Below are 27386 nucleotides of genomic sequence, written 5' to 3' on the forward strand. Positions count from 1 at the left end.
CGCGGTCTAATTTTCCATGACTAGTTCGAGCATTTCGACTGGTAACTGGAGAAAGACACGCGTGATATATTAAGGTTCCTGTTTTTGGATCAAAACTTCCAAAAAACGTATTCAAAGTCTCGGAGAGCAGATCCTGAGGATCACTGGAATAATCAGTACCATTTATTTACTAAAAGTAACCCTTCAAACTTTTAGCACTAATATTTGTTATCTAGAAACTATTTATAACTAGATAACTAGATAACTGGCTTATTGTCTTTTTAACTCTTTAAGCTCTTATAAGGAAACAAAATCGTGAAGTAGGCTAATTTTTAAAGGTAAAAAGCCAGTGCTATATGTTAAAAGCAAACATAATGAGCGGTGTTAGACTTGTCTAGAAATATTGCAATTTCTGCTAAGCTATTATTGTGAAAAGTCGGTTGAGTAAACACAGGTGCTTGCCAGCTGAAGGTACAGTTTGTTTTGAGCTGAAGTATGCGTCAACGCTTTTTGCAAACTTTAAGAACAACTTGATGTCTAAACTAGATACTTCATCTAATCTTTTGAACTGCAAAACTCCTAAATATCTAGGATGAGTTCTAGATAAGTCTGAAGTGAAGCATGGGTATCTTAGCGTCTCTTAATGCCGCTTCCTTGCATTTTCGGCGTGTATCGTCCTAACTTATATCCATCCGGCTCGCATATGGTGCCAGTAGGTTGTAATCTGTTAGACCACCAACCGTCCTGCAGTTCTTCAGTCGTGTTTTGAAAGCTTTATCTTAAGATCAGAGACAAAATTGTCGAACATCCAAATTTTTAGGTAGGTGTGGACTGATAACTTTTGGAAAAGTGAGATTCGTGCTTCTGTAACAAATTCTTATAAAAATCTGAAAAAAATTAACAATTGTGTTTTTAATGATTTCGAATAAATTTCGATTTAAATCCGAGATATTCTAACAAATTTTTAGTTTATACAACAATTTATAATTAAAACAAATTTTGATTAGGAAAAAGTTAAAAAGTTTCCCAGGCACATACATACGTGGAGCAAATAACTGTTTTAATGAATTTAAAATTTTTCCAAAATTTGAAAAAATATACCGCATTTTGAATTTTAATTGCTTCGAAAAATTCGTTCAAAGACAAGATGGTGCCACAATTTAACTTATTGCAAAAAATAATCCAATGTTATCTCAAGATGTTCTTTAAAAGTGATTTTACAAATGTCTAGTACTTCAAACTTTAGCTCCAAATTTTTCATGTGAACTTTGATACCATTTTGCAAATAAAAGGATGGAAATGTTTATAGAAGAAAATGGTTTAAAATCTGTATAGAAGAAATAGAAAGAAAATTTTCTATAGAAGAAATAGACATTTCTATACATTTAATTCTTAGGGTGATCGCAGAGTAAACGTTTCAAACCGAGCCGAGCGGAAATTCGCGTGTTGCGTTAATGGCAAGATGCGATCGGCTCGTCTTGACACTCTGCGGGCACCTTTAATGCGGTTTTTACCCGCTACCACGAACAAGTGTGCAAAAAAACCTGAGTTTAATACTTTTTTAGGAGAAAATAAACGTTTGATAACCTAAAATCAGTTGAATTACTGGGGGACATGAAATAGAGGGTTGTAACTCTGGGAATGAAGACAGTGTCCAAAGGGATACTTTTTAAAGTGAGTTATAAACATGATTTACTTCCTAAACATATCAAACATAATTCAAATTATTTAAATAAACAATTTTTAAGCTTTTATAAAGATTCTTACACCAGCTAACAGTCAAATAATATCAAAAGATATTCCAAAACTGGATCATTCCTTTATCGACTTTATTACTAAGGCCGAAAATATTCAGAATTTGTATATGTGTTGTCAATATCTAGCTTTCTGCATTTATCTATTTTTTTTAGAAAAGGTTCAAGAGAAATGTTTCTTATGTTTCAAAAAACCGTTAGTCGATTAAGGCAAACGATGCAGCAAATTAAAGGTCATTAAAATGAAAAAGAATTTGGGATATAAATCGAAACTTATTCGAAATCATTAAAAGCACGATTGCCAATTTTTTCAGATCTTTATATGAACTCGAAAATTTGTAAATTTTTCATAACATGAAGAAAGCGCGAAAAGTAGGAAGAAATGAAGAAAGCGGAAGTTGATGGCATTTTATTTAAGACGTGTTTGCGTATTCTCGATATTTTAGTTGGACAGTTTTTCCTCCGTGATATTCGACGATATCTCGACAGTAAACAAATTGTGAGAAACTGCAGACTTTCTGCTCAATTAGAAGCTGTAATTCGTTCAAAAAGTTATTTTAAAAAATATTTCTGCAAAACAACGTATCATCGAAAAATCGAAATTTAGTTTTTATTGCTTACGATACACCACATCATGTTACATAGATGAAGCATAAAATTTTCAGCTTCCGCAGTCAGGTATAACCAATATATACCCAATTTAAGGCCAAAACTCAAATTTTGTTTCAATGTGAGTGGTTTCTATTACAAAGGTTTTCCTTTACCTGTATATTTCTGAAAAGTGATACGTTATTTGCATTTTAGGTGACGATTTGTAGACCGTTTTAATTATTTCTGATAATATTTGTAGTAAATTTTCGAAAAATGAATAAGGTACGAAAAGTTGATAGTTTAATGATGGAAGTTACGAAAAGTGTTAGTTTAATGATGCTTAAACTGATATATAATTTATTTTTCTCGATTTTGTGGCTATTGGAGATTTTAGTTTGACACTTTTTTCCTTTGTAAAAACCATTATTCGACGATAGCTCGAAACCCATATGGCCGAGCACAATTGGTGGGAAACTTCGGGCTCTGTAAACAATATCATATATAGAGGTTGTAAGGTCTGAAGCTTAAAAAAAATTGTAGAACTTCTTAACAATTTCTGATAAGCTTTTGGAGCATGCGTTCAAAAAACGGATCCTGAGCAGGAGCATAGGATAGTTCATTCATTTATTATTTTTGGATATTATTATTTATATGCTTTAACCAGTTATATTTGCCATTTTTTAATAAAATTTTTCTAGGTATAAACCTATTTTTCTCTGTATAAATTTTACTAGTAAATACATATACATATATTCATTCATATATGGTACCATACATACATATATATGGTAAAAATACAAAGACACTATTACTCGTCTATGTAACGACAGTCGTTCACGATCATACATACATACAAACTTGCATAGTTATAAATAAACTGTAAAATGTTGATCATTGTTAATTTACACATCTGTAGGTAATTTTAATATCATAAACATACATATAATGGTTATTAGTGTGAGTAGCATAGCAAAGACATTAAACAAATTCATTCGAGTGAATAAGGAAATCCGTTGTGGTGCTGCTGAAAAATACTTAATTGCATAAACTACTCGTAAAACTTATGAATATATGTAACTTTAAACAAGAACAAGCTAAGACTACAACATGTCAACATATAAAAATAACAACAACAAAAATAAACGCATACAGTATGGTAGGTGTAGTAGGAAAATTGCATAAGCAAAATATTGAATATGTAAATGTTTCCAAAAAAATCTATGTATGTGTATACATAACAGTTAATAAGAAGCTTATGAGCGCTAACGCTTGATGAACAACTGAAAACTGAAAAATGAAACACAAAACCAAAATATCAAATACTACTGAACAACTGCTCAGCTTACCGTGGAGCATTTATAAGAAATACATATATAAATAGAAGCAATCAATGTAACTAAAAGCAAAGCTCATGCATACACACGCATACCTACGTAAATATATATACACATATACATATGTATGTAAGCAAATAAATAGGCTGCTTTCAATCGGCGGCAACAATAGATCAAAGAATTGGCACAAATTAATTATTATTCTACGCTCAGACCACACTGTGCAACAAATATGCTGGGGGCGCTGTAACAAAGAAATTATAGAGTCATATAATTGAAGAGGGAAAAGTTAGCAGACGATGGCAATAAAAAAAGCTTAGCAGCACCTTTTAGGAAGCCACGAGAAAAATTCTGTTACAGTGGTACAAAGTTTGAGATTTTTTGGTCAAAAATTTAGTAAAAAAATGTGTGAACTTCGGTAGAGCATAGAATTAATGTTGCTTACTTGCTTCAAAGCGCACAGACATTTACCGGAGAACATTTTCACTCTAACATATTAACCCGCTAAATACTCCGAAAGGGTAATTTTGACCCTTGATTTCGAAAACGTGCTAAAAGTAGTTTTAGCAATTTACATGTGGGTGAGAAGTATTCTTTAAAATATTTTTAAGCAATTTTCACAGTGGGTCACCAAAAATAAGTATTAGCTAATCATACAAACCTTAACGTTACATATGAAATTCGAATTTTAATTTTTTTAGCGCTTGAGGCTTGCTTGCCTACAATAGCATCTAGTCAATTTTGTTTAGAAATATTTTATTGAACGCTTCAAACTTTCAATTTTTCTCCGAAAATAATAATCTAGCCTTTTCTCCGCAAAAAAAGTTCAAAATTACCCGTACTGTTCATTAGAGAGTTAACACTTGCTGGAAAAAAATGTTGCGAACAGTTTTAGTACTAAATAGAATGGACAAAGGTCAAAGAAACCGTGCTTTTCATTAGAGGGCTAACATTTTTTAAGAGAATTAACCCTAAAAGCTTTTGAACTGAAAAAAGAAAAAACGTCAAACGTGCCCGTTCTATTCTTTAGAGTGTTAACAGTTTCCGGTAAGGAATATCTCGCAGATTTTAGTATAACTCATTAGATGGAAAATTACTTCCAAAAACTTTAGTACTGAGAGAAAATGGTAAACAGGCCAAAAAATCCGTTTTATGCCTTAGTGAGTTAACATCTCGCAGAGTCTTAATATAATTCATTAGAGCAAAAAAAAAATACTTATAAAAACTTTAGTACTGAAATTAACGTAAAAAGGATTTTGACCGCTTATATGCATTAGAGAGTTAACATTTTCCGATAAAGAATATCTCACAAAATTAAAGTACAGCTTGCTGAGGTCCAACAGTCAGTTATCATATATGTACATACTTCCAAAAAATTTTTTTACCAAAATAATGCAAGCTTCGCACCACTGTAAATAATTTTTGACTTGATACTGCATCATGAGTTTTTAATTTCTGTTGCCGATAACCAACATATTTGTATGATACATGCCCCAAAGAAATACCCCAAATTTGTTGCACAGTGTAATGCGAACTCAAACTGATTAAAGCTGAATTAGTTTATTACATAACAACAAATTGTTGAAAAAGAAAACTATTATAACACAATAAATTACACTAAGCATTAATGTAACTTAAAAACAAAAACACAAAAACTAAAAATTAAATTTAAAAAAAGTTCAAAAAGCAACTCTGATTGTACGATGTTGGCATTAAATTAAATTTAACAAAATTAAAAAAGCGATTAATGTTTCTTTCTTTCCAAATGTGCATGAAAAAAGTTAAGACTTAAAATATAGAATACAAAAAATAAAAAGAAAAAAAATATTAAATTAAATGAGGTATCTGAATGTTATTATTGTAAAACGAATTTAATTGCAACGTTAATGGATCCTAAGTTCCAGCAAAATCAAATTAAAATACATTAAATTTGAAAATAGTGAACATTTAAATGTAAAACAAAAATACTGAGCTAATATTGCGATTTCTAGAAAGTAAATTTCAACTGTATGTTTAACCAGACCTCAGAAAGTACATACTCGGTTCATAAACTCACGCTTCGCTGCAGTGCAGGGAATCTCTGAAACAGTTTTGGTACAATTTTCCGAATGAGAGCAAGTGCTTGCATCAATTAGCAGCGCTCACATGTTAGTTATCGAAACATGGGATCATGGGATCAAAACATGGGAACTTGTACCGCCTTTAGCTGCGGTTTCTGCTCTTAGCGATGAGGCAGCTCAGCGGATACTAGTATAAAGCAGTACCTTACTGAATCCCAAAAGTTTTTCTAAATGAGTTCTATGCTATTCCTGAACTCAATCTTAAGCAGCTTTTCAGCTTTTATTCCTCAAACTGTATGAAGGTATAATGTGGAAACATCTGTGCTTTTAAAGCATATAAATTGACACAACTCGGATCGCATTTAATCCAATCAATCAAGAAAGTCTAGGGGTTGAATAGCAGTGTTATCTCAATGGATGTATAACTTGCTAAAAAACGTTTTCGTACTAATATTATTTCTGGTAAGAAAATGTGTTATGGTTCCAGAAAGATCGTTGATATAAGTACGATAAGAGTTTTCCAAAGTTTAGTCCGGAAAGATATTTCTCTTTGACCGAAATTTATTTTAGCGAGCTGTTTTTAAATATGGCTTCGAAGGAGATGTAATTTCTCAGACCATTTCTTAAACTTTTTGGGACGTAAACGCGAAGAAGTCTGCTCTATGGACTGCTCTTGATGTCCATGGAATGATTTAGTTTGTTTTTTATTATTGTTCTATGAAAAAGTAATTGCTAGTACTTCTTAAACAAATAAAGCCGATATCACTCAAAATACGAACCACACATAAATTGGAACATTGATACCTTTGCAGTATGAATAAATATCTCCAAAAATGAGTTACCAGTGTTGAGCTAACCTGTTCTGGTCGTCTACTATAATTATAACTAATTTCAATCAAAAATGTTGACCGTTTAGTTATCGAAACGTTCACAGTACACTGTGTCTTTATATACACACAAAAAAAAAGTTCTGGTAAAAAATATGTCTGGTGACTAATTTTTCTTAACTTTTGTATTAGGACTTATGCGAGTAGTCTTGAAACTTAGGTTTGTGGTATGGATATTTGAATGGAGTACTTGAGGATAGTGAATTTTCGGGACAAGAATTACACCTCGAGAGATTGAAATATGAAAAGTCAAATTTTGGGTTGGTGGAAATGTCTGTTATATATTAAAAAGGAACCCTTATTATATGAAGACCACCATGGTTTACAAAACTCGTCGTGCAAATTGTATATTCACTGAAACCGGCACATTTAGCAACCCCTTGATCACAATCGCTTGTAAGATCTTCCGTTAGATAACTAAACTTGACACCATAAAAGGTTTAGATAACCGCTACAATAACGACCAGCCTATTCGAATGACAACATATTTGCCTACTGTAGATATAACAAGAAAAAACGGTAACTTCGGCTGCACCGAAGCTAATATACCCTTCACAGGTGCATTTCTATTAGTAACTATGTGTTCAGTTTGTATGGAAGCTATATACTATAGTAATCCGATCTGAACAATTTTTTCGGAGATTACATGGTTGCCTTAGAAAATAATCTATACCAAATTTGGTGAAGATACATTGTCAAATGTGAAAGTTTTCTATACAAGAACTTGATTCCGATCGTTCAGTTTATATGGCAGCTATATGTTATAGTGGTCCGATATCGGCCGTTCCGACAAATGAGTAGATTCTTGAAGAGAAAATGACGTTTGCAAAATTTCAAAAGGATATCTTAAAAACTGAGGAACTGGTTCGTGTATAAACAGACGGGCAGACAGACGGACATGGTTAAATCGACTCAGCTCAACATACTGATCATTTATATATATACTTTATAGGGACTCCGACGCTTCTTTCTGGGTGTTACAAACATCGTGACAAACTTAATATACCCTGTTCAGGGTATAAAAAATGGCTCCACAGATAAAATATAAGCCTCTAGTTTATTAATAGCAGCTCGGCATAAATTCATGTATGAGTTATTCAACTAATTTTGCCTCTTTACATATTCTGCACAGTATAAACTATTCGATTTCTCTACACTACAGTGAGGTGTTTGTGCAGTGAACTAGAAGAAAATTTCAAATCAAACCCTGAGTTCCACGCCCAACTGGTGTATGTAAATAATAATAAATTTTACTGAAAATAACTGTTATGTTCGCTAAAAAAAACTTAAACAAATGCATGCAAATCGATTAAAAGCGCCCATTGAATCGATGTATACAGCTAAATACAGACGGATAATTTAAGTGAAATGTATTTCCTTATAGAGTAAAGTTAAAAAATAAATAAAATTATACAAACCTATATACAAAACATACGAGTTTAAGTGATAACGCGCAAGTGTGGAGAGTGAAGAAATATGCTAAACTTTTTAAAATGTACAACTGCTGTTTAGAAAAGAAATAAAATTCCCCCTAAAAAAAAACAAAAAATCAAGAATACTGTGTAAAAGGACTAAGTAATCCAATGGCATAGTATGCATTGCAAAAAAAATAACAAGAAACTAATATCACTTGATTAGAAGAAAATAACTAAAGTAACTTACTAACTAAAACCATTTGAGACAAAATTTTCGCCTAAAACTAAGCATTGTAGATTCCTTAAAGATTGAAGATTTGTAATCGTTTCGGTTGAGCATTTTAGTGAAGTGAGGTGTATTCCGGCGTGTGGGTATTGATTATATGAGAATAAGCTGTACTTATAAGTAAAAAGTAAATAAAAACTACATGTGTTATACATAGTACATAAATATATATATATACATAAATACTTATAAATATTACCGTAAAAGCATATATACATATTATGAATTTAATAGTTAATTGATGAAATAAATATTGAGAAATTACAAAAAAATCAAAAAAAATCCCTTGTTATTTTCATGGACACTTGCCCTACGGCTTTTGTATGGAAAATCTATTTTCGTAGCACCTATCGATGATTTATATACATAATATTAGATTTAGTAAAAATAAATCCATTATTTTTCATATATATCAAGTCAATTGAAAATTCCTCGGTCTCATGCACAGATGGCCATATGATTTTTAGTTACTCCTAACCTTCAAAAAACGCGTGTATAAATTTGATAGCTGTTGGATCATTAGTTCCTGACTTATTTCATTTTCAGTGAAGTAGCTTTTGTCATGGCAGATATTCAAGGTGTGTTCCAAAGTAAACAGGACTTTTTGAATCTAACCCCGCTGGTGGCCCCTTCTATATGTCGACTGGTAGGTTAGAACCTGCTACCTTTATCGATTGTCTAGACATTTCATTGATTGGAAGTGAAGTTATTGCGTTTTAAGTGTCAGTATGTTTGTGTTATCGGTGCGAAAACGAGCTTCGAACAAAGAGCCAACATTAAATCTTGTTTTAAAATTGGTAAAACTTTTACCGAAACGTTTCAATTGATGAAACAAGTTTATGGCGACGATTGCCTATCCCGTAGCAGAGTGCACGAGTGGTTTCAACGTTTTCAAAGTGGTCGTGAGGACATAAATGACGATCAACATGTGGCCCAATCAAAATCCGTAATCACCGGAAATCCCTTCGAAACTGTGCGTGAATTCATCAAAAATCAACCGAAATCATAACTGAAATTCATGGAAATGGAATTGAAAATCTCCAAAACATCGATTTATCGCACTTTAACTGAACATTTGGGGTTTGTTCCGCTCAAATTGACTGACGACCAAAAATTGCTCAGAATTCAACATTCGAAGGACAATTATTTGACCAAAAATCACATTTTAACCATTAACCACTCCCCGTATTCACCTGATTGGACACTGTGCGACTTCTTCCTTTTCGGAAAAATGCATTTGCAAATGGAAGGAAAGCGTTATGCAGACGTAGAGGCCATTCAAAAGGCTTGCACCGGCATACTGGCGGCCATATCGGTGAACGAGCTAAAACACTCGTTCGACATGCTTTCGGACCGTGCAAAAAGCTGTATTGAAGCAGAAGGAGACAATTTTAAATGAAATAAATTGATTTTGCCGAAAAACCATTTGTTCTGTTTTTTTTTAAAGTCCTGTTTACTTTGGAACGCACCTTGTATGTCATTGGTCTTGATTTTGATTGATTCTGTTACAATCACACAAAATTGTGGCTTGGCCGAATTTGATTCGGCAATTTTGATGTCGATGCACTGCTCTCTGGTAAGCTGATTATGGAAAATATCGACAAAAAAATTAAAACCGATCTTTATGTAACTGTAACTGTTATGTACTGTTTTCCTTAACCAGGATGATTTAAACAAGGCTGCATATAAAAAGGAGCTCGATGTATGGGTACTACACTGGTGAACAGAACAAAGCTTATGAACCCAATATGCAGATCGGTGATGAACAAAATCGATTAACTTCTAAAGCTTATGGTTACTGGTGATGAAAAGTGGACCACCTGCGACCTGTTAATTCGGGCCTGTAATGTCAACAATTGGACCACGTAGTCCATCGGGACAACGCCAGGCCACACGGTTCTGTAGTGATTCGCCAGAAGGCATCCTCCGAGTGATTACTACCTGTTACTGTCTATCGAAAATGATTTTGCTGCTGAAAAATTCACCTCCAGAGAATCTTATGAAAATGGATTCTTCGAATATGAATGAGGCTTTCGATGAGAGTGGCGGTTCGAAGGTACCCACAAAATGCCAAGAAGATATCGAAGTAAATGGTGCTAAGTATTGCTCATAAATGGGATAATTTTAACTATACTAAATACTATATATCATTCAATTTAATTCAAAAATAATGGATTTATTTTTACTAGGCTTTATACTTTAAATCCCAGGTATGCTCTTTTTTTACGAGTGGTTCTTATTATGTCTACAATTAAAACGTTATTCAATAGATTAATCCAAGTGGTACGTGTATTAAATGCCAATTTCAAACTTTCAAATGTAATTATTTTGAAAACATCTCTATGGAGCTTGGTTTCAACAAAACGGCGCAACTTTCCACTCAATGGATTTATTAAGAGAACGCTTCGGTGTGCAGATAATTTCATGTTTTGGGCCGGTCGATTGGCCACCAAGATCGTGTGATATCACACCGTTAGAATTTTTCCTGTGGCGATATTTAACATCTAAAGTCTATGCGGACAATCACGCTGCGATTCAGGCCATGGAGCAAAACATCACGCTTGTCAGTAGAAATGCTCCAACGAGTCATCGAAAATTGGACTCAACGGATGGAGCATCTGAGACTTAGCCGCGGCCAACATTTGAAAGAGATAATCTTCAAAAAATGAATGTCAAAGAATGTTCGTTCGAATGATAATAAATACTCCAATTAAATTTGAAGTTTCTGTGTTTTTTCTTTAAAAAAGCAGGGATTCTCGAAATGGATCACCCTTTATAAATGATCAGCGTGACGAGGTGTATGTGTGTGAAATAGTCCCTCAGTTTTTGAGATATCGTTCTGAAATTTTGCGCTCGTACTTTTCTTATGAGGAAACAGCTCATTTGACGGAGTGGCCGATATCGGACCACTGTGGCATATAGCTACCATCCAAACTGTTCTATCACAGTTCTTTTAAGTAATCTTCGTATTTGAGAAGGGTATCAAGCTTCCGTCCGCCGAAAGTTATTTCTTGTTTTATCTCTCGGTTAGCACGAAAAAAAAATGTTGAAAACTTATGTTCGAACTGCAGCTTAGCTCCTCCTTACTTCTGTTGCATTTTTATTTCGCCTCAGCGATTTCACTTTTTGCACCTTTGCCTACAAGTGATGCGGGCATACATAAGTATAGACATTGATATAACTGTGAAAATTGATAGCGGCAGATTAAGTGCATAAGAGTCTTACAGCATCGAAAGCTGTTTTGCGGCTTTCGTGGCGACGAGCGAATGACAAGTTTCACATTTTTACTTTCATATATGCTCGCCACAACCGCTGCCCCTTCTGCCGCAAGTAAACTTTATTTTTGCATTTAAAATGTAGTGCACTTGAAATTTTATATTCCAGTAAAGCAACGGCTTTTGACCGAGTTGGTTGTACCTTTGTGCAGTGCAAACGAATTGCAGGCCTACTGTGCGAACTTCACTTCAGCGAAACACTAATGGAGCAATTAAAAGCGAAATTGGCGGTGGTGACCGGCGCCAGTTCGGGCATTGGTGCCGCCATTGTGCGCGATCTAATTGCAGCCGGTTTAATTGTTATCGGTTTGGCGCGACGTTACGAACGCGTCGAAGCGTTGCGCCAAGAGTTGCCCACCGCCGAGCAACGTGCGCGCCTTCACGCCATTAAATGCAACATTGCCGATGCACAGGATGTGACGGAGACATTTACGCGCATCATACGCGACCATGGACCCGTATATGTGTTGGTCAACAATGCCGGTTGCTTGCGTTCCGGCCAATTGGCCACGATGGCCGAGTGCGAGGTGCAGGAAGTGTTGCAAACGAATGTTATGGGCGTGGTCAATTGTACACGCCATGTGTTTGCCGCTATGCGGGCGCATCGTATCGACGGTCATGTGATATTGATAAATAGCATTTGTGGACACAAGGTGCCGGTGGTACCGGGCCACATGCCGACCTTGAACATTTACCCGGCCACCAAGTTCGCGCTGACAGCGATTAACGAGATTTATCGGCAGGAGTTCAAAGAGTTGGGCACCCGTGTGAAGGTGACGGTGAGTTCGGGTTGCTGGGCGGACGTTGAGGGCGCATGGAAAAATGTCGGATTTAAATTTCAATTTTCAGACTCTCAACTTTTTGTGTAGTAAAAGTGAAAATTAAATGGAATCAAGTGTAAAGTGCAGCAATTTAGCGGAAAGGTTAAAGCATTTAGCTTCCTTGTGTGCCGAGCGTTTATACGGAAAATCTGCAATGTGAGCTTAAAGGTTTAGTCTTTCCTAGTAAAATTGTTAAGTGTACTTTTTCGGTGAAATACTTATGCTGGGGATAGGCTGGGAATCATTACGCATACAGAAGTCAAGCTAGTCAAACGGTATAACTATGATTTTTAGTGAGAATTGTAGTACAGACGACCACACCATAATTTACAATCAAGGTTATTTTACCTACTACTATGAGCAAAAATAGTAAGATTCTGTTCATGACATAAAAATTCTCAACTTATTCGTCAATATCAGTAATGTCTCCCTCAAAGTAACCCGCCTTTGCACTTGTTCCTACGTTTTTCTCCCATTCTCGAAACAGTTGTTAAAGTCAATTCCTGGAATAAACTTCAATACGCCTAGCGATTCACGTTTAAAGTCTTTAAAATGGTTTATCCGTAGCAGTCATTTGAGCTTGCCGAAGTCACTCGAAGCTACATCAGGCAAATCGGTGGTTGCCGCACGATATTGGTTGAAAATTTGGCGATAAGCTCACGAAGAATCAATGCAGTGTACGACGGTGCTTTACTTTAGTGCAAAAGTCAAGAGTTGTCGGTCCATAATCTCTTTTTACGAATAGCTTCGCGCAAACGGCGCATAATATCAAATAGTATTCTCTTTTGACAGTTTGGCCGGTCGGAAGGGAGTCGGAGCGAGTCACACTTCGATAATCAAAAAATACTGTCGACCTAACCTTAATTTTTGACCTGCTTTGACGTGATTTTTTCGGCATCGGCTCATCTTTGCCACGTTATTTGGCCGATTTGTCATAAGCATAGACCCAAGACTCATCGCCAGTAATAACAAGTAAGGAAGGGCTAAGTTCGGGTGTCACCGAACATTTTATACTCTCGCATGATAAAGTGATAATCGAGATTTCATTATACGTCATTTACATATTTTTCAAATACCGTATTTTTGTAAAGTTTTATTCCGCTATCATCATTGGTTCCTTATGTATATATTATACAGAAAAGGCATCAGAGGGAATTCAAAATAGCGTTATATTGGAAGAAGGCGTGGTTGTGAACCGATTTCACCCATATTTCGAACATGTCATCAGGGTGTTAGGAAAATATTATATACCGAATTTCATTGAAATCGGTCCAGTAGTTCCTGAGATATAGTTTTTGGTCCATAAGTGGGCGAGGCCACACCCATTTTTAATTTAAAAAAAAAGCCTGGGTGCAGCTTCCTTCTGCAATTTCTTCCGTAAAATTTAGTGTTTCTGACGTTTTTTGTTAGTCGGTTAACGCACTTTTAGTGATTTTTAAAATAGCCTTTGTATGGGAAGTAGGCGTGGTTTTTATCCGATTTCTTCCATTTTTGAACTGTATATGGTCGACTCTATAGAGTTTGGTTGACATAGCTATAATAGTTTCCGAGATATGAACAAAAAACTTAGTAGGAGGCGGGGCCACGCCCACTTTTCAAAAAAAATTACGTCCAAATATGACCCTCCCTAATGCGATCCTTTGTGCCAAATTTCACTTTAATATCTTTATTTATGGCTTAGTTATGACACTTTATAGGTTTTCGGTTTTCGCCATTTTGTGGGCGTGACAGTAAGCCGATTTTGCCCATCTTCGAACTTAACCTTCTTATGGAGCCAAGAAATACTTGTACCAAGTTTCATTATGATATCTCAAGTTTTACTCAAGTTACAGCTTGCACGGACGGACGGACAGACGGACGGACGGACGGACGGACAGACGGACATCCGGATTTCAACTCTACTCGTCACCCTGATTACTTTGGTATACATAACCCTATATCTGACTCTTTTAGTTTTAGGACTTACAAACAACCGTTATGTGAACAAAACTATAATACTCTCCTTAGCAACTTTGTTGTGAGAGTATAAAAATATTTCGACGAATGGGTTTTCGTGCGAAATTTCAATGAAAAATTCTTACTATTTTTTGCCCCCAGAAGTAAGTCACTTCTAGACGTAGCCGGTAGGTGTTTGAATGCGAAGGTTGCGAGTAAAATCAAAGATGGTTATTATTGGGATGATAACGAGTATGGATACCCTGAGAGCCTTTTCCGTTCTCATACCTGCGAGTTACATGTGGATGGGGAAACCTTTGGGGAAGGAGCTAGTGTACTTTTTCAGGGAATGTTCAAAAGGATAAGGTAATCGGACATGAAAACACTTGTAATATTAGTAGATTGAAATATATTTCATGTCAAATATTTAGTCATCCGTGCGCATCGGCTGAAATCGAAATTAGACACCGATATAGATTATTGTCGGTGTAAGGAGGTATCGGTGCCTCAAGGAAGTGAGACCTTTCAAAGTTTTTTTTAGTAGTTTTGAATAATAGGCTGAAGGGCACTATTCACACAGGAACTTATCTAAGTAAGTAAGTACGGTGGAATAGACAAAGACTGTGGATAACAAAACATTGCGAAACCTCACTGTGTGCATATTACGCAATTCTTAAAACCTGATCTACAAAGGCAGAATAACGTAAAGTTCTAGTCAGAATACTTAAAATGTTATTTAATATTTAGTTGAAAAATCGGGGAATAAAACTATTGACTTAACCAAATATTTGCCAATATTCTTAGCTTTAATACGCTATAGTGAATATTACAAAACATTTATTATTTTCATATTTATTACATATATCATTTTATTTCCAGAGCATCAGTCCGGGTCTGGTTGATACGGAACTAATAACAGAAGCCCAAAAAAAGATTGTCGATGGTAAAATTCTTACACCAGAAAACGTTTCAGGCGCCGTTATGTATGTGCTCTCGCAGCCATCAAATGTACTAATCCACGAGCTCATAATGAAACCAATGGGAGATATGATTTAAAAGAATCAAAAGCTGTTTGTCGTTATTTTATATACTCTTATATCTTCTTTGTAAAAAATGTAATAGAGAATTATAAATGTATTGCATAAATAATAATCGAAATATTGTACAAATATAAATATTCCAAATTTTTAATGAGCATAATCACCGAGAGGATTATGAAAAATAAAATTTCGAGGATTTTTTTGAAAACAAGTCTATATATAACGAGTGATCCAAGTATGTATCTTTTTCAATAGCCTTTTTTGATAGATCACGAGTGAGTCGTGTCAAGCTGTCATGCTATTTTTGTGCAGTATCTTTTGGCATTTCATCATGGAGAGACTAACGCCTGAACAATGTTTGCAATTCGTTCAATTTTATTATGAAAATTCACGTTCACGTTCACGTAAAGAATGTGTTTCGAGCGCTTCGCTCAACTTATGGTCAACGTAATCGGACTTGAAGTCCAGCATATAGTACATTATTAGATAATATTCAATCGAATAGACCGGAATGAAGAAAATATAGCAGCCATAGCTGAGTGTACTTGAAGACCATGGGAAGTCGATCCGCACCGTTCGCAGCAACTCGAACTGACGTATGGAACGACTAATGCGCCAAGTCGAGATCTTAAATTGAAAGCAAATTCGAATCAGGAATAGTGAATGGAACAAGCTATATTAAATAAAATATAAAAAAGTTTCAAAGGTCGGTCTTAACTTTATTTTCAGTAAGATACTGCTCTAATTCATAACTTTAGGAAAATAAAGGAGTTTTCCAGATATTCCACTTTTTTACTGGCCCACTCGTAGTCCAGAGTTAAACCCTGCGGAAAGTCTCTGTGGTATTCTAGGAAGTTATACTAAAGGCCGAAAATTTAACACTATCAAATACCTAAAAGGCTCAATGAAAGGAGCTTGGGCTGCAATACCGGTACAGACCTAGTTGATTCAAATAAATTTATTCAAGTTTTAAGACGTAACGGAAATTAGACAGATTACTAACAAGTCGATGTAGCCATGTTCGCCTCCACGAACTAGTCCCTCAGCCAAGCTAAATTTTTATTCTTGCTCTTTTACAACAAATTAGCATCGGCCCATATCTATTTTTAGTCCATACTGAATGTGAGAATCTCCAAATTAGCGCTTTCGCTCTTATTATGCCCTCAACTGGTCACATTAAGTTTGTTACACCCAAAAATATCTGTCGGAGATCTTCCAAAATTTATATTAAATTTATAAAAGAAAAGCGCGGAGTTGATTTAGCCTTGTCCCTCTGTCCGTCTGTCCGTTCGCCTGTCTATATATACTACCGTGGGTAAAAAATAGTAATACTTTTTAATTTAAATTTTGTGCGAAAGCCCATTAGTCGAAATATTTGTTCTCTCGGTTGGTATGACTGTTAGTGACAGAGCGCTTGAGAATCGACGATTAACAGTTAGAGATCTTACTGCATCGTTCGAATATCGGAAGGATCAGTTAAAACTATTTTGAAAGATCATTAGGGCCTAAGAAAAGTAAAATCACGATTGGTTCCAAAATCTCTAATTTTTTTTGGAGAAACAGCGTCGCTTTAACGTCAGTGAAACAATGCTTTCCCCCTACCAGGATGTCATGATACGTATTATTACTGGCTTGGATCTATGACCTGGATACAGACGATCAATCGACCGAATATCGCTATCGAAAAACCACGTCGATGCAAGTCAAAATCAAGGTTATGTCGACAGTTTTCTACGATTATCGGTGTAGTGCACTCCAATTCCTTCCGTGCGGCCAAACTGTGAACAAGGAATACTATTGAAATATGGGCCGACAACTCTTTTTTTTTGCACCACGATAATGCACCGTCACCTACTGCATTGATTCTTCGTGAGTTTTTGGTCAAACTTCCAACCAATATCGTGCCGCAATCACCGTATTCGCCCGATTTAGCTCCGTGTGACTTCTGGCTATTCAGCAAACGCAAACGATCGCTCCGTGTAAACCATTTTGAGTCAATTGAAGGCATTAAAAGTGAATAGCTACGCGCATAGAAGACTATTCCGGAAATTTACTTTATCAACTGTTTCGAGATTTAGAAAAAACATTGGCACAAGCGTATTGTGGCCAATAGGGACTACTTTGAGGAGTACGACATACTATAGATTTTGAAGACTATATCGATAATTTTAAATTTATGAACAAAGTCTTACTATTTTTAGCTTATAGTAGCATGCGAGTTAATCCCTCAGTTTTGGAGATATTCCTCTGAAAATGTTTATATAGTACGTTCTTTTCTCTCAAGCAATCGGTATCGGGCTACTAAAGCATATAGCTGCCAACTGAACGATTTAAGCCAAGTTATTGTATGGGAAACCTTTTCAGTTGACGAGATATCTTCATGAAATTTGGCTCGAATTATTGCCCAAGATAACTCTATAATATCATTTCTTCTTGTTTTAAATAAACTTTTATTGCACAATATTTCACTTTAACCCTTCAATATTTGTTAAACCGATCAGCTGTTATTAATTATAATGTACAATTTTTTTCGAAGCATTTCTATTCAAACACATAAATATGTCTCGGTTTGCTTGAAGCAACAGTTTGAAAGAATTTCCAATTCGAGTTTGCTTAAACACTTCACTATTTTATGACATAACATCCATGTATAATGTTTGTATGTATGCCTGGTGGTTTCGTTCGCACCGAGAAAACTGACATAATTTTAATAAAAATATTTTTTTAATATTTTACCAAAATACTCTTTCGAAGAGCAGATGCGCACAGCACGAGTCTACGCAGTGGTGGAAATTCACCTGTCAGTTGCATGTACATATTTACCGACTTATTTGTGTGAGCTTCCACAGAATGGCTAGTCAAGAGTATCTAGTGGTGGAGAAACCAAAAACAAATTCGTTCTCATTTTTGTGCAAAAAAAAAATTGAAATTTTCTAATATTCATCGCATTATTACCACATCAAATATGATATCTACCGCTGCTGTACACCTCAACGCAAGATATTGGATAAACATTTGAAATGAACTTTGCATGCACTGAGTTGCAGAGCCACACCATTATGTAATATCCACCGAGAAATGTGCAGAATTTTAATAAAAAAGCAATGCCGTTACAAACTGGCAGGCGACTGGAGAGCATAAGTCGCATCCTGGCATGCTGCATGGGATTCGGGATTTGAGGTTGCTGCAATATCAGCACACAGTCAACTTGACGCAAGCTAAACATAATATTGAAAGCCTTTCAATAGCTACTTCCTATGGCGAGGCATGCAGCAGCTGGCATGTGACAATAATAAGAAGAAGAGCGTGCCGATGGTGACTTACCTTTGCAATTTTGTTGTTATTGTGTTTCTTTGCTGAAAAAAAAATAAATGTAGAAATATAATAAATGTAAATATGTATGTAAACTAACGCATTTATGCACATTTGTAAGTACGTATGTGATTATGTATTAGGGCGGTTCGAAAAAAATTAAATAATATACAATTCTTGAAGATAATTTTGCAAACAGGTGGCAACTTTCCCCTCAAATATTTTGTCTAATAGCATAATCGTGTGTATATATTAGGGCGATACAAAGATATATTATTATAGCTAGAGGAAATTTCGTGAACCCGGCTTAAGGTTGGGGCGGTGGGGTTGAGCTCAGAAACCTAACCCTTGGGGGCAGAAAGGTAGAGATGACCAACATGGTAAAATATCTTGGTCTCACGTTGGATTCCATTCTACAGTGGAAGCAGCAGGTTGAAGGGACTAAAGCAAGCCAAGGATTGTTAGTTGGTTGTACACCATGATCGTCCATAATCACGTATGGGGCGGTGGCTTGAAGCTCAAAAGCTTTGTAGACTTCGGTAGGGCTCTAACTATCGAAGCTGCAACGACTTGCCTGCATCTGCATGTCGGGTGCAATGAGCATATGCCCGACGGTAGCATTTGAAATCATGCTTGAGTTCACACCACTTCACCTAGGGTCAAGCCACGTCAAGTGGTCTATGAAAATTTTGAAAAATCTCCGATTTTGAAAATTTGCTAATTTCAGTCAAAATTAATTTTTTGTTAAAGTTATTGAAGGTTGAAATTTAGAACATGATAAAATTCTAAAATTATTTTCTCTTGAACTACTAGAGATAAATCGATGAAATTTTGTGAAGTCAAAGAAAAATGTTGGTGTTATATTATAAATATTTTTTCATGATCTTTTTTTTAAATAATAATATTTTACATAATTTTTTGTTAAACAATTAAAATTTTCAAGTGTTCTTCACCTTAAAAAAAACCGGAAAGTATGTGACAGAACGAGGACAATATTCACCTTTAATAACCAAAAAAGCGCATTGCGATGTAACTGAATTTTGACGAAATATTTATATCACATAACGAAATGAAAATTTTCAAAATCGGAGATTTTTCGAAATTTTCATGGACCACTTGACGTGGTTTGACCCCCAAACACTTCTTCTTCTTAATTGGCAAAGACACCGCTTACGCGATTATAGCCGAGTTAACAACAGCGCGCCAGTCGTTTCTTCTTTTCGCTACGTGGCGCCAATTGGATATTCCAAGCGAAATCAGGTCCTTCTCCACTTGGTCCTTTCAACGGAGTGGAGGCCTTCCTCTTCCTCTGCTTCCCCCGGCGGATATTGCGTCGAATACTTTCAGAGCTGGAGTGTTTTCATCCATCCGGACAACATGACCTAGCCAGCGTAGCCGCTGTCTTTTAATTCGCTGAACTAGGTCAATGTCGTCGTATATCTCGTACAGCTCATCGTTCCATCGAATGCGATATTCGCCGTGGCCAACGCGCAAAGGACCATAAATCTTTCGCAGAACTTTTCTCTCGAAAACTCGCAACGTCGACTCATCGGTTGTTGTCATCGCCCAAGCCTCTGCACCATATAGCAGGACGGGAATTATGAGCGACTTATAGAGTTTAGCTTTTGTTCGTCGAGAGAGGACTTTACTTTTCAATTGCCTTCTCAGTCCGAAGTAGCACCCGTTGGCAAGAGCAATCCTGCGTTGGATTTCCAGGCTGACATTGTTGGTGGTGTTAATGCTGGTTCCTAAATAGACGAAATTATCTACAACTTCAAAGTTATGACTGTCAACAGTGACGTGAGTGCCAAGTCGCGAGTGCGACGACTGTTTGTTTGATGACAGGAGATATTTCGTCTTGCCCTCGCTCACTGCCAGACCCATTTTCTGTGCTACCTTGTCCAGCCTGGAGAAAGCAGAACTAACGCCGCGGGGGTTGAGGTCGATGATATCAATATACGCCAACAGCAGTACACTCTTATAGAAGATGGTACCTTCTCTATTTAGTTCTGCGGCTCGAACTATTTTCTCCAAAAGCAGGTTGAAGAAGTCGCACGATAGGGAGTCGCCTTGTCTGAAACCCCTAAACACACATTGCTCCAAATGACAGCAGAAGGGCGTACCAGAGGCAAGGTAATCTCATCACACCGGATGAAAGAATTAAGTGGTGTAATACCATTGGCTCTTCTCCCAAAGAACAGCAGTACTAAAAGGGTAAACTTCACCAAGAAATTCAAGGTTACCCTTAACAGGAAGGCTGAAAGGAATTATTCCACTCTCGATCTACTGTTCGAAAACGTCGTACGGAACTGGTGCAGGAGTTGCAAGGCCCGCACCAAACTCTCCATACCTATGGGAAGTTTTGCGAGCATTTTTCAGGCAGAAGTTTTTGCCTTAAGTCGGTGAGTAGAGATAAACCTAAAATGCAACTATCACAACGAATGTTTAACCGTACTTAGCGACAGTTAAGTGGCACTTAAAGCACTCTGCTTATGAGATCAAATTGCTACTGGTGCAGGAGTGTACAGAACGGCTGAATCGCAAGACTATTTGAACGTAATCAAGTGCAGCTCATCTATGCGCCCGGTCACAAAGGTGTAGCCGGGAATGAACTGGCTGGTGAACACGCTTTCTCAGAACAAGGAAGGACTTGAACCATTCATTCGTGGCTTATGCTACTTGTCGCATTCTGCACTGGCCACTGTAAGCTCAAGAAGCACTTACATACTCGTAACATGGGACTAGCTTCTTTCGTCTTTGTGATTTAGGGGAGGACACAATAAACCTAAGGAAGCGGTGCAACCCTTGACTATGTATCTTATCTTACGATAAATTAAATAATATACAATTTTTGAAGATACATATACATATATTTTTTGACATAGGTGGCAACTTTGCTCAAAAATTTTTGTCTAACATTACATCAAAACATGTTTGGTTTCATAACGATATCGTAATAGTTCATTCATTTTGTAAATTTTATAAAATACAAAATTGTAAATAGGTAGCAACCATCCAAAAAAAAAAAAAAATAAAAATGAATTCTTAACCTCTTTGCTTTGTACTCCATACAATTAAATTAAATAACTTCAATTCAAAATTTCAAACAAGTGACAATGTATGAGTTGTATACAATTTTTAGGTTATGTTTAGAAGAAGGTTTTAGCCATTCCCTAAGTATTAGATACTAAAATGTAATTTTTCTTTTCAATAATAAGGGAAAAATAGGAAACTGAAATATGGAAAACCTTTCTGTAAATACCAGTAAGAGCCCACATATGGGAATAATATTTTTTAGCTTCTTTTTGTTTAGAAAGCTTATATGTAAATGTGGCAATATTACGAATGTTGTTTTTTAAAGTGCTCGAATGTTACCATAATTAAACGTCTCCAATACTTTCTTTCAACACCTTACGTACACCCTAATACATGCATATTTATTTTTGTTTTATCACAAATGCATTTTTCATTTTATTTGTTATTGTAAGCCAAAATCTTTTCTGCGATTTATAGTCAGTTTCACATGTTAAACTCACTTCAGGTGTCGACCACAGTGTAAATAAAACCTTTAGTACGTAGATATTGTTGTTGGAAGACAGAGCAGAGAGCACATAATGGAAAAGTAAGACATTTTTGAGTATCACATTACTTCAATAGCATTAAGTAAAATAATTTTAATAAATGCGACTTAAAGTTTCGTCAATTAGTATGTATTGATAAGCTTTCAAAGCTCTTGAATTTGTTAGCTTTAATTATTGGTATTTTTATAGTGAACTTTAAGTGGTGAGCTTCCACAAAACAATAAATGTATTAATCTTTTATTGATCTGTACAATATGTCAAAGATCCATATTTGGCGTGGTCTCCATAACTTTCATTGGAAGTTATTATTGTTCACTGAATTACAAAGAATTGCTGGTGCTTCTGAACAAACCTATTTCAAGCTTTAAGTCTCCATAATTTCATAAACAGTTAACAGATATACTCACATGCGATTTTTCATATCAAACTTGTATGTGATTTAAGTTCACAACTGAAAGAGCTTTAGAAAAGCTTCTTCGTAAAAAGATATCTATGTTAAAGGATATGCTGAGTTTTTAAATAGATGATAGATTTTGGATGGGATGAAATAGAGCATTCTTCATACAATATTTTTGCGAATTCTTAGGGAACGAACTTTTGTAATATTTTGAGATTTTTCTACCTTTCACTTGCAACTAACCAAATGTGTGTGACCACAGAAATTTTTCATTCTCACTTCGTATCTTCTAGTTTATAGTCCAATCTTCGTACAGTGATATATTTTATGGTCTGGGATCTTTTGAGACTTCTAGTTGGTATAACTGAAACTGTAGTTCAATCTGGCTATGACTGGCGCGCTGTTGTTTCAATAAAGAATAAGAAGAAGAAGAAGAACTTCATTGTTGCTAAGTTTAAATACGAGCAACCAAATAAATCGAAAGAAAAGTAATTCGGACGCCAGTGTAATCGACAATTACGAACAAGGAAAAGCTTGATGAAGCCGGATTGTTATGAAGACTTTCATCAATCGGTTTTCTCGAAAAAAACAACGAATATGAGTAGAGTTCATCGACACAGTGGTAAAATGAAACTGCTTGTATAACTTGTGGTAACTTTCAGAAATTTGAAAATCAACATAAAGGTATCAGTTTCAAGAATGATTGGTATAGTTTGATTATTAATAAAAAAAATATATAAAATCAATTTCATTTTTGGAATCATTTTGGAATGCTGTGAGATAAAAGTAACATTCGGAGATCCGGAGGAATAGCACTTATGGAATGAGAGCGAGAGAGTACGGACATCGGTATAAAATATTCAAACTCCTGCTGAGGTTATTGCAAAGTTTTAGAAACAAAATAGTGAAATAGCGATCGGAAGGAATACGGAATGACTATCTCTCGATTGTTGCCTACAAAATGATTCATTGACATTTAGAATTTCTATTTTTGAGATTAAAGCTTTTTTTTATTTTATAAAATCTTTAATAACATACCCAATCATAGTTTTTATGTAATGTTAGCTGGACTTTCTCCTATAGTTTAAAAAAAAATTCAAAATAGAGGGTAGCCATCCAAGATATATTCCTGACGTAAAGGGTGATCTATTTCGAGCTGCCCTACACAGAAACTTTCAATCTAATGGGGAATATTTATTATCATTCGAAAGAACATTACTTGGTATTTACTTTTTTTAAGGTTATCTCTTTCAAATGTTGTTACGTATATAATATGTTTGTTTCGCGTTGCCTCAGGAAAATGATCGTGTGATGTCATACGATCTTAGCGGCCAAACGACGAAATTATCTGCTCACTGAAGTATACTTTCAATAAATCCATTAATTGAAGCAATATGTGGGGAGTGGCGCCGTCTTGTTGAAACCAATTGTCGCCGAGATCAGGAGCTTCAAAACTGAATGAAAATAACGTGATAGCTTGACACGATCACATACACGTGGATCAACCATGGAACCAGGTACTGTTGTCACAATTACATTGATCAGTGTTGACCAAGTTTTATCTGACTTGGCAATAATACTGTTGCTGTTGTTGTTGGAAATAAGTGGGCTTTGTGAAAAAATATGTACATTTTGATGCTGCAATGTGCAAATATTTCTATTCCCTTACTAACAGTGTCCAAGTATTTTTATTTTACACAAATCTGCCTCCCGCCTTGTGCTCTATCAAATTGCAATTTTGCACTCTTTAGTAGTTTACAATGACTTAAGTTGTTTCGGCGTCTTAAAAGTGTAACTTTGCTATTGCTTTTGCTTTTTGGTACACACGAATGCGAAGGTCACGTGTACGCAGTCAAACAGAGAAACAAGTAAACCACGATAAGTGCAGAGCGCTTTTATTTTTGTAGACAAACCAACAAAAATGTACTCACTACAGCACACAGCCCCCTCAGTGTATGTTCATCATATGTGTACTCATGTATGTGCGCATATTTGTAATCATACATATATATAAACTCATATGTGTACTCAGCACTACGCAGAGTACGCACATACATATGTATGAATGAATGTATTCTTGAGAGCATTCACGCCCTCATTTGGCTTACTGAATTTCAAGGTCTAGGAAACGCTATATGGCAACACTTAACGTCGGAAAGAAGTACACGCTGCTAAAAATGTTTGGTGGGGTGTAAGCATAGAGCAGTTTCAGATGTATAACTGTTTACGTACATACTTGTATGTACTGTTATATGTGAGTAGTTTACCAGAACATGCCTTGGGTGAGCAAACATAAGAACGCGAATGTGAGATTCTTGTTTTTCGCCTTGAGACAAGTGGCAATAAAAGTTCCAGTTAAAAACTTTTACATATACGTACATATTTAGTTTTACAAGTGACCTTCTTTAAAGCACAAAATGAGGTTCTTGAACTGATTTCGCCTTAAAGTATATCCTATGTGCATATAAAGTGAAAATCTCTGATTTAAGAATAGAAACATTATTTGAATGGGCGAGTAAGTTGTGGGCTAATATGTATCATAAATTTTCCATATTTCATCTCTGCTTATTAATGGTAGAAACATATCCACGTAACTTGAGTGAAAAAACATATATTTCGACTATAAGAGGTTCAGTGACAGCTAGAAAGCTGAATATCAATACCATATATCAGGTATATATATTGGTCGATACCAGCAGATTGGTTATACAAGTATGTATGTGGGTTGGGTGAAGTATTGACCCAATTTTTACCAGTTGTGGTTTGAACAAATACGTAGGTTGCTATATATATTTCTGGCCTAATAATGTAAACAGGCATATTTATCAACGAAAATGTTTTTATTTTTTTATTTTTTTATTTTTTTGTTTGTCGATTGCTGTTTTGTTTCGGGCTCATACGCATAGATCCATGATTCGTCAGCTGTGACGATCTTATAAACGTCTTTTGAAGCACCGCGATCGTATTTTTTCAGCATTTCTTTACCAATCCACACGAGCCTTTTTTTGTGCGATTGTCAAATTGTGCGGGATCCAACGAGAACAAACCTTTTTTACGACCAGGTGTTCATGCAATATCGAATGTATGCTGGTGGGAGAAATGCATAGGCATGCCTCTATCTGAAGGTATGTTACATGACGGTCTTGCATTATCAGTTCACGTACGGCATCGATGTTTTCTGGCACAACGGCTGTTTTTTTTACGACCTTCACGGAATTCGGCTTTGAGCGAGCGTCGGCCACGATTGAATTCGTTGTACCAGTTTTTCACAGTGCTATAGGATGGTGCTTCATCGCCATACAAAGATTTTAGTTCATCGATGCACTCTTGTCGTGATAATCCACGTCGAAAGTTGTGAAATATGATCGCACGAAAATGTTCACGAGTTAATTCCATTTTTTGGCCGAGATGAATCTTTTAATTCCCTGTAAATAAATCAATTCACGATTAAATGACAAAACGTTCTGAGTGATGTTATGCTAAAAAATGTCAAACTTTCCAATGGAAATGTCAGATTGCACCTGGCAACACTTAGTGTTGCCCTAGGCCAGAATATATATAGCAGCCCTCGTAATCATTAAAAATTATTGTCTTTGATTTTTTATAATATAAAGTCATCTTCAGGGACTGGTCTCCAAGTATTCGCCACGGAGGCTTGAGAATGTATGACTCGATTTCAATAATTTCATACCATAATGACATATTTTAGCTTAGCGACTTTAATGCTAAGGTGGATGGTATCTTTGGCACAACGGTCGGTAAATTCAGCCTCCATGATGAAACAACCTCAAAATAATATTCTCATCTCAATAGACAGCCGAATAATTTTCTACTCGACATGCATTTCTGCTTTCTGAGAGCACTCATGAGTAAGTCGGTTTAAGGGAAACGTGGGACGGCATTTTAAGCTGATTACGTACAGCTGCAAAAAAAACCATTGGTTTTCGGACAAGCTGCAAGAACAGCTGATACGATGAGGAGTACAATCGACTACAACACGTGCGGGATGGGATGGATACCGAGAGTTGAAGAGGGAAGCGAGAAGCATTTGCAGACAAAAAAAGAAAGACAGACAGACAGACAAGAAAACCGAAATGCATGAGTACGAAAAGATTGACAAGCTGGCCGACAGTGGTAATGTTTAAAAATTCTACGAAAGGTTTCAAGATCAGAGCAAACTCATGATGCCCAAAGCATACTGAATTTATTGAGTGAATCTCCAACCTGCTGAATGGTAGTGAAATTATAACACTAGGAGATGGTGAACCCGATTCCGCAATAAATGATGACGGAGTGGACGTTCCATTGCCCGACCATGAAGAAGTTCCGTTCGAATAGCAATTACCCGTCCGAAGAACAACAATGGATTGCCGGCCGAGCTATTCAAACACGGTATGAAAGGATGCCCAACGATTGGAATTTAAGTGTGCTGTGCCCAATCCACCAAAAGGTAGACCCATAATCTGAGCCGACTACCATGGGATAAGTCTCCTCAACATCGCGTATACGGTTCTATCGAGCGTATTGTGTGAAAGATTAAAGCCCACCGTAAAAAAACTGATTGGACATTATCAGTGTGGCGTTAGGTCTGGAGAATCAACAACTGACCAGATATTCACCATACACCAAATCTTGGAAAAAACCTGAGAAAAGAGAATCGATATACACCACTTCTTGGTCGATTTGACAGCACGAAAAGGATGTGCCTTTATGCTGCTA

The 27386-nt window shown here is 36.0% G+C and overlaps 1 protein-coding gene and 1 long non-coding RNA gene across 2 annotated transcripts; both read left to right on the forward strand.

Annotated features, from left to right (window-relative positions):
* Positions 1 to 6: 6 nt before the first annotated feature.
* LOC120774360 lies at positions 7 to 4647 on the forward strand. The gene is made up of 2 exons (XR_005705238.1): positions 7 to 2606; positions 2638 to 4647. It is a non-coding gene; the product is annotated as an uncharacterized LOC120774360 (long non-coding RNA).
* A 7053-nt stretch (positions 4648 to 11700) lies between these two features.
* Positions 11701 to 15512, forward strand: LOC120775979 (farnesol dehydrogenase-like). The gene is made up of 2 exons (XM_040106401.1): positions 11701 to 12360; positions 15217 to 15512. The coding sequence occupies exons 1-2, from the start codon at positions 11785 to 11787 to the stop codon at positions 15391 to 15393; spliced, it is 753 nt and encodes a 250-aa protein (XP_039962335.1). The 5' UTR covers positions 11701 to 11784; the 3' UTR covers positions 15394 to 15512.
* Positions 15513 to 27386: the final 11874 nt, after the last annotated feature.

The sequence above is a fragment of the Bactrocera tryoni genome, chromosome 4, assembly GCF_016617805.1.
Source record: "Bactrocera tryoni isolate S06 chromosome 4, CSIRO_BtryS06_freeze2, whole genome shotgun sequence".
Classification (NCBI taxonomy): Eukaryota; Metazoa; Arthropoda; class Insecta; order Diptera; family Tephritidae; genus Bactrocera; species Bactrocera tryoni.

Excerpts from the sequence above, each read along its gene's own strand:
- LOC120775979 (XM_040106401.1), top strand. The coding sequence starts at position 11,785 with ATGGAGCAATTAAAAGCGAAATTGGCGGTGGTGACCGGCGCCAGTTCG. Across the intron at positions 12,361-15,216 it reads GCACCCGTGTGAAGGTGACG|AGCATCAGTCCGGGTCTGGT; the intron begins GTGAGTTCGGGT and ends TTTTATTTCCAG.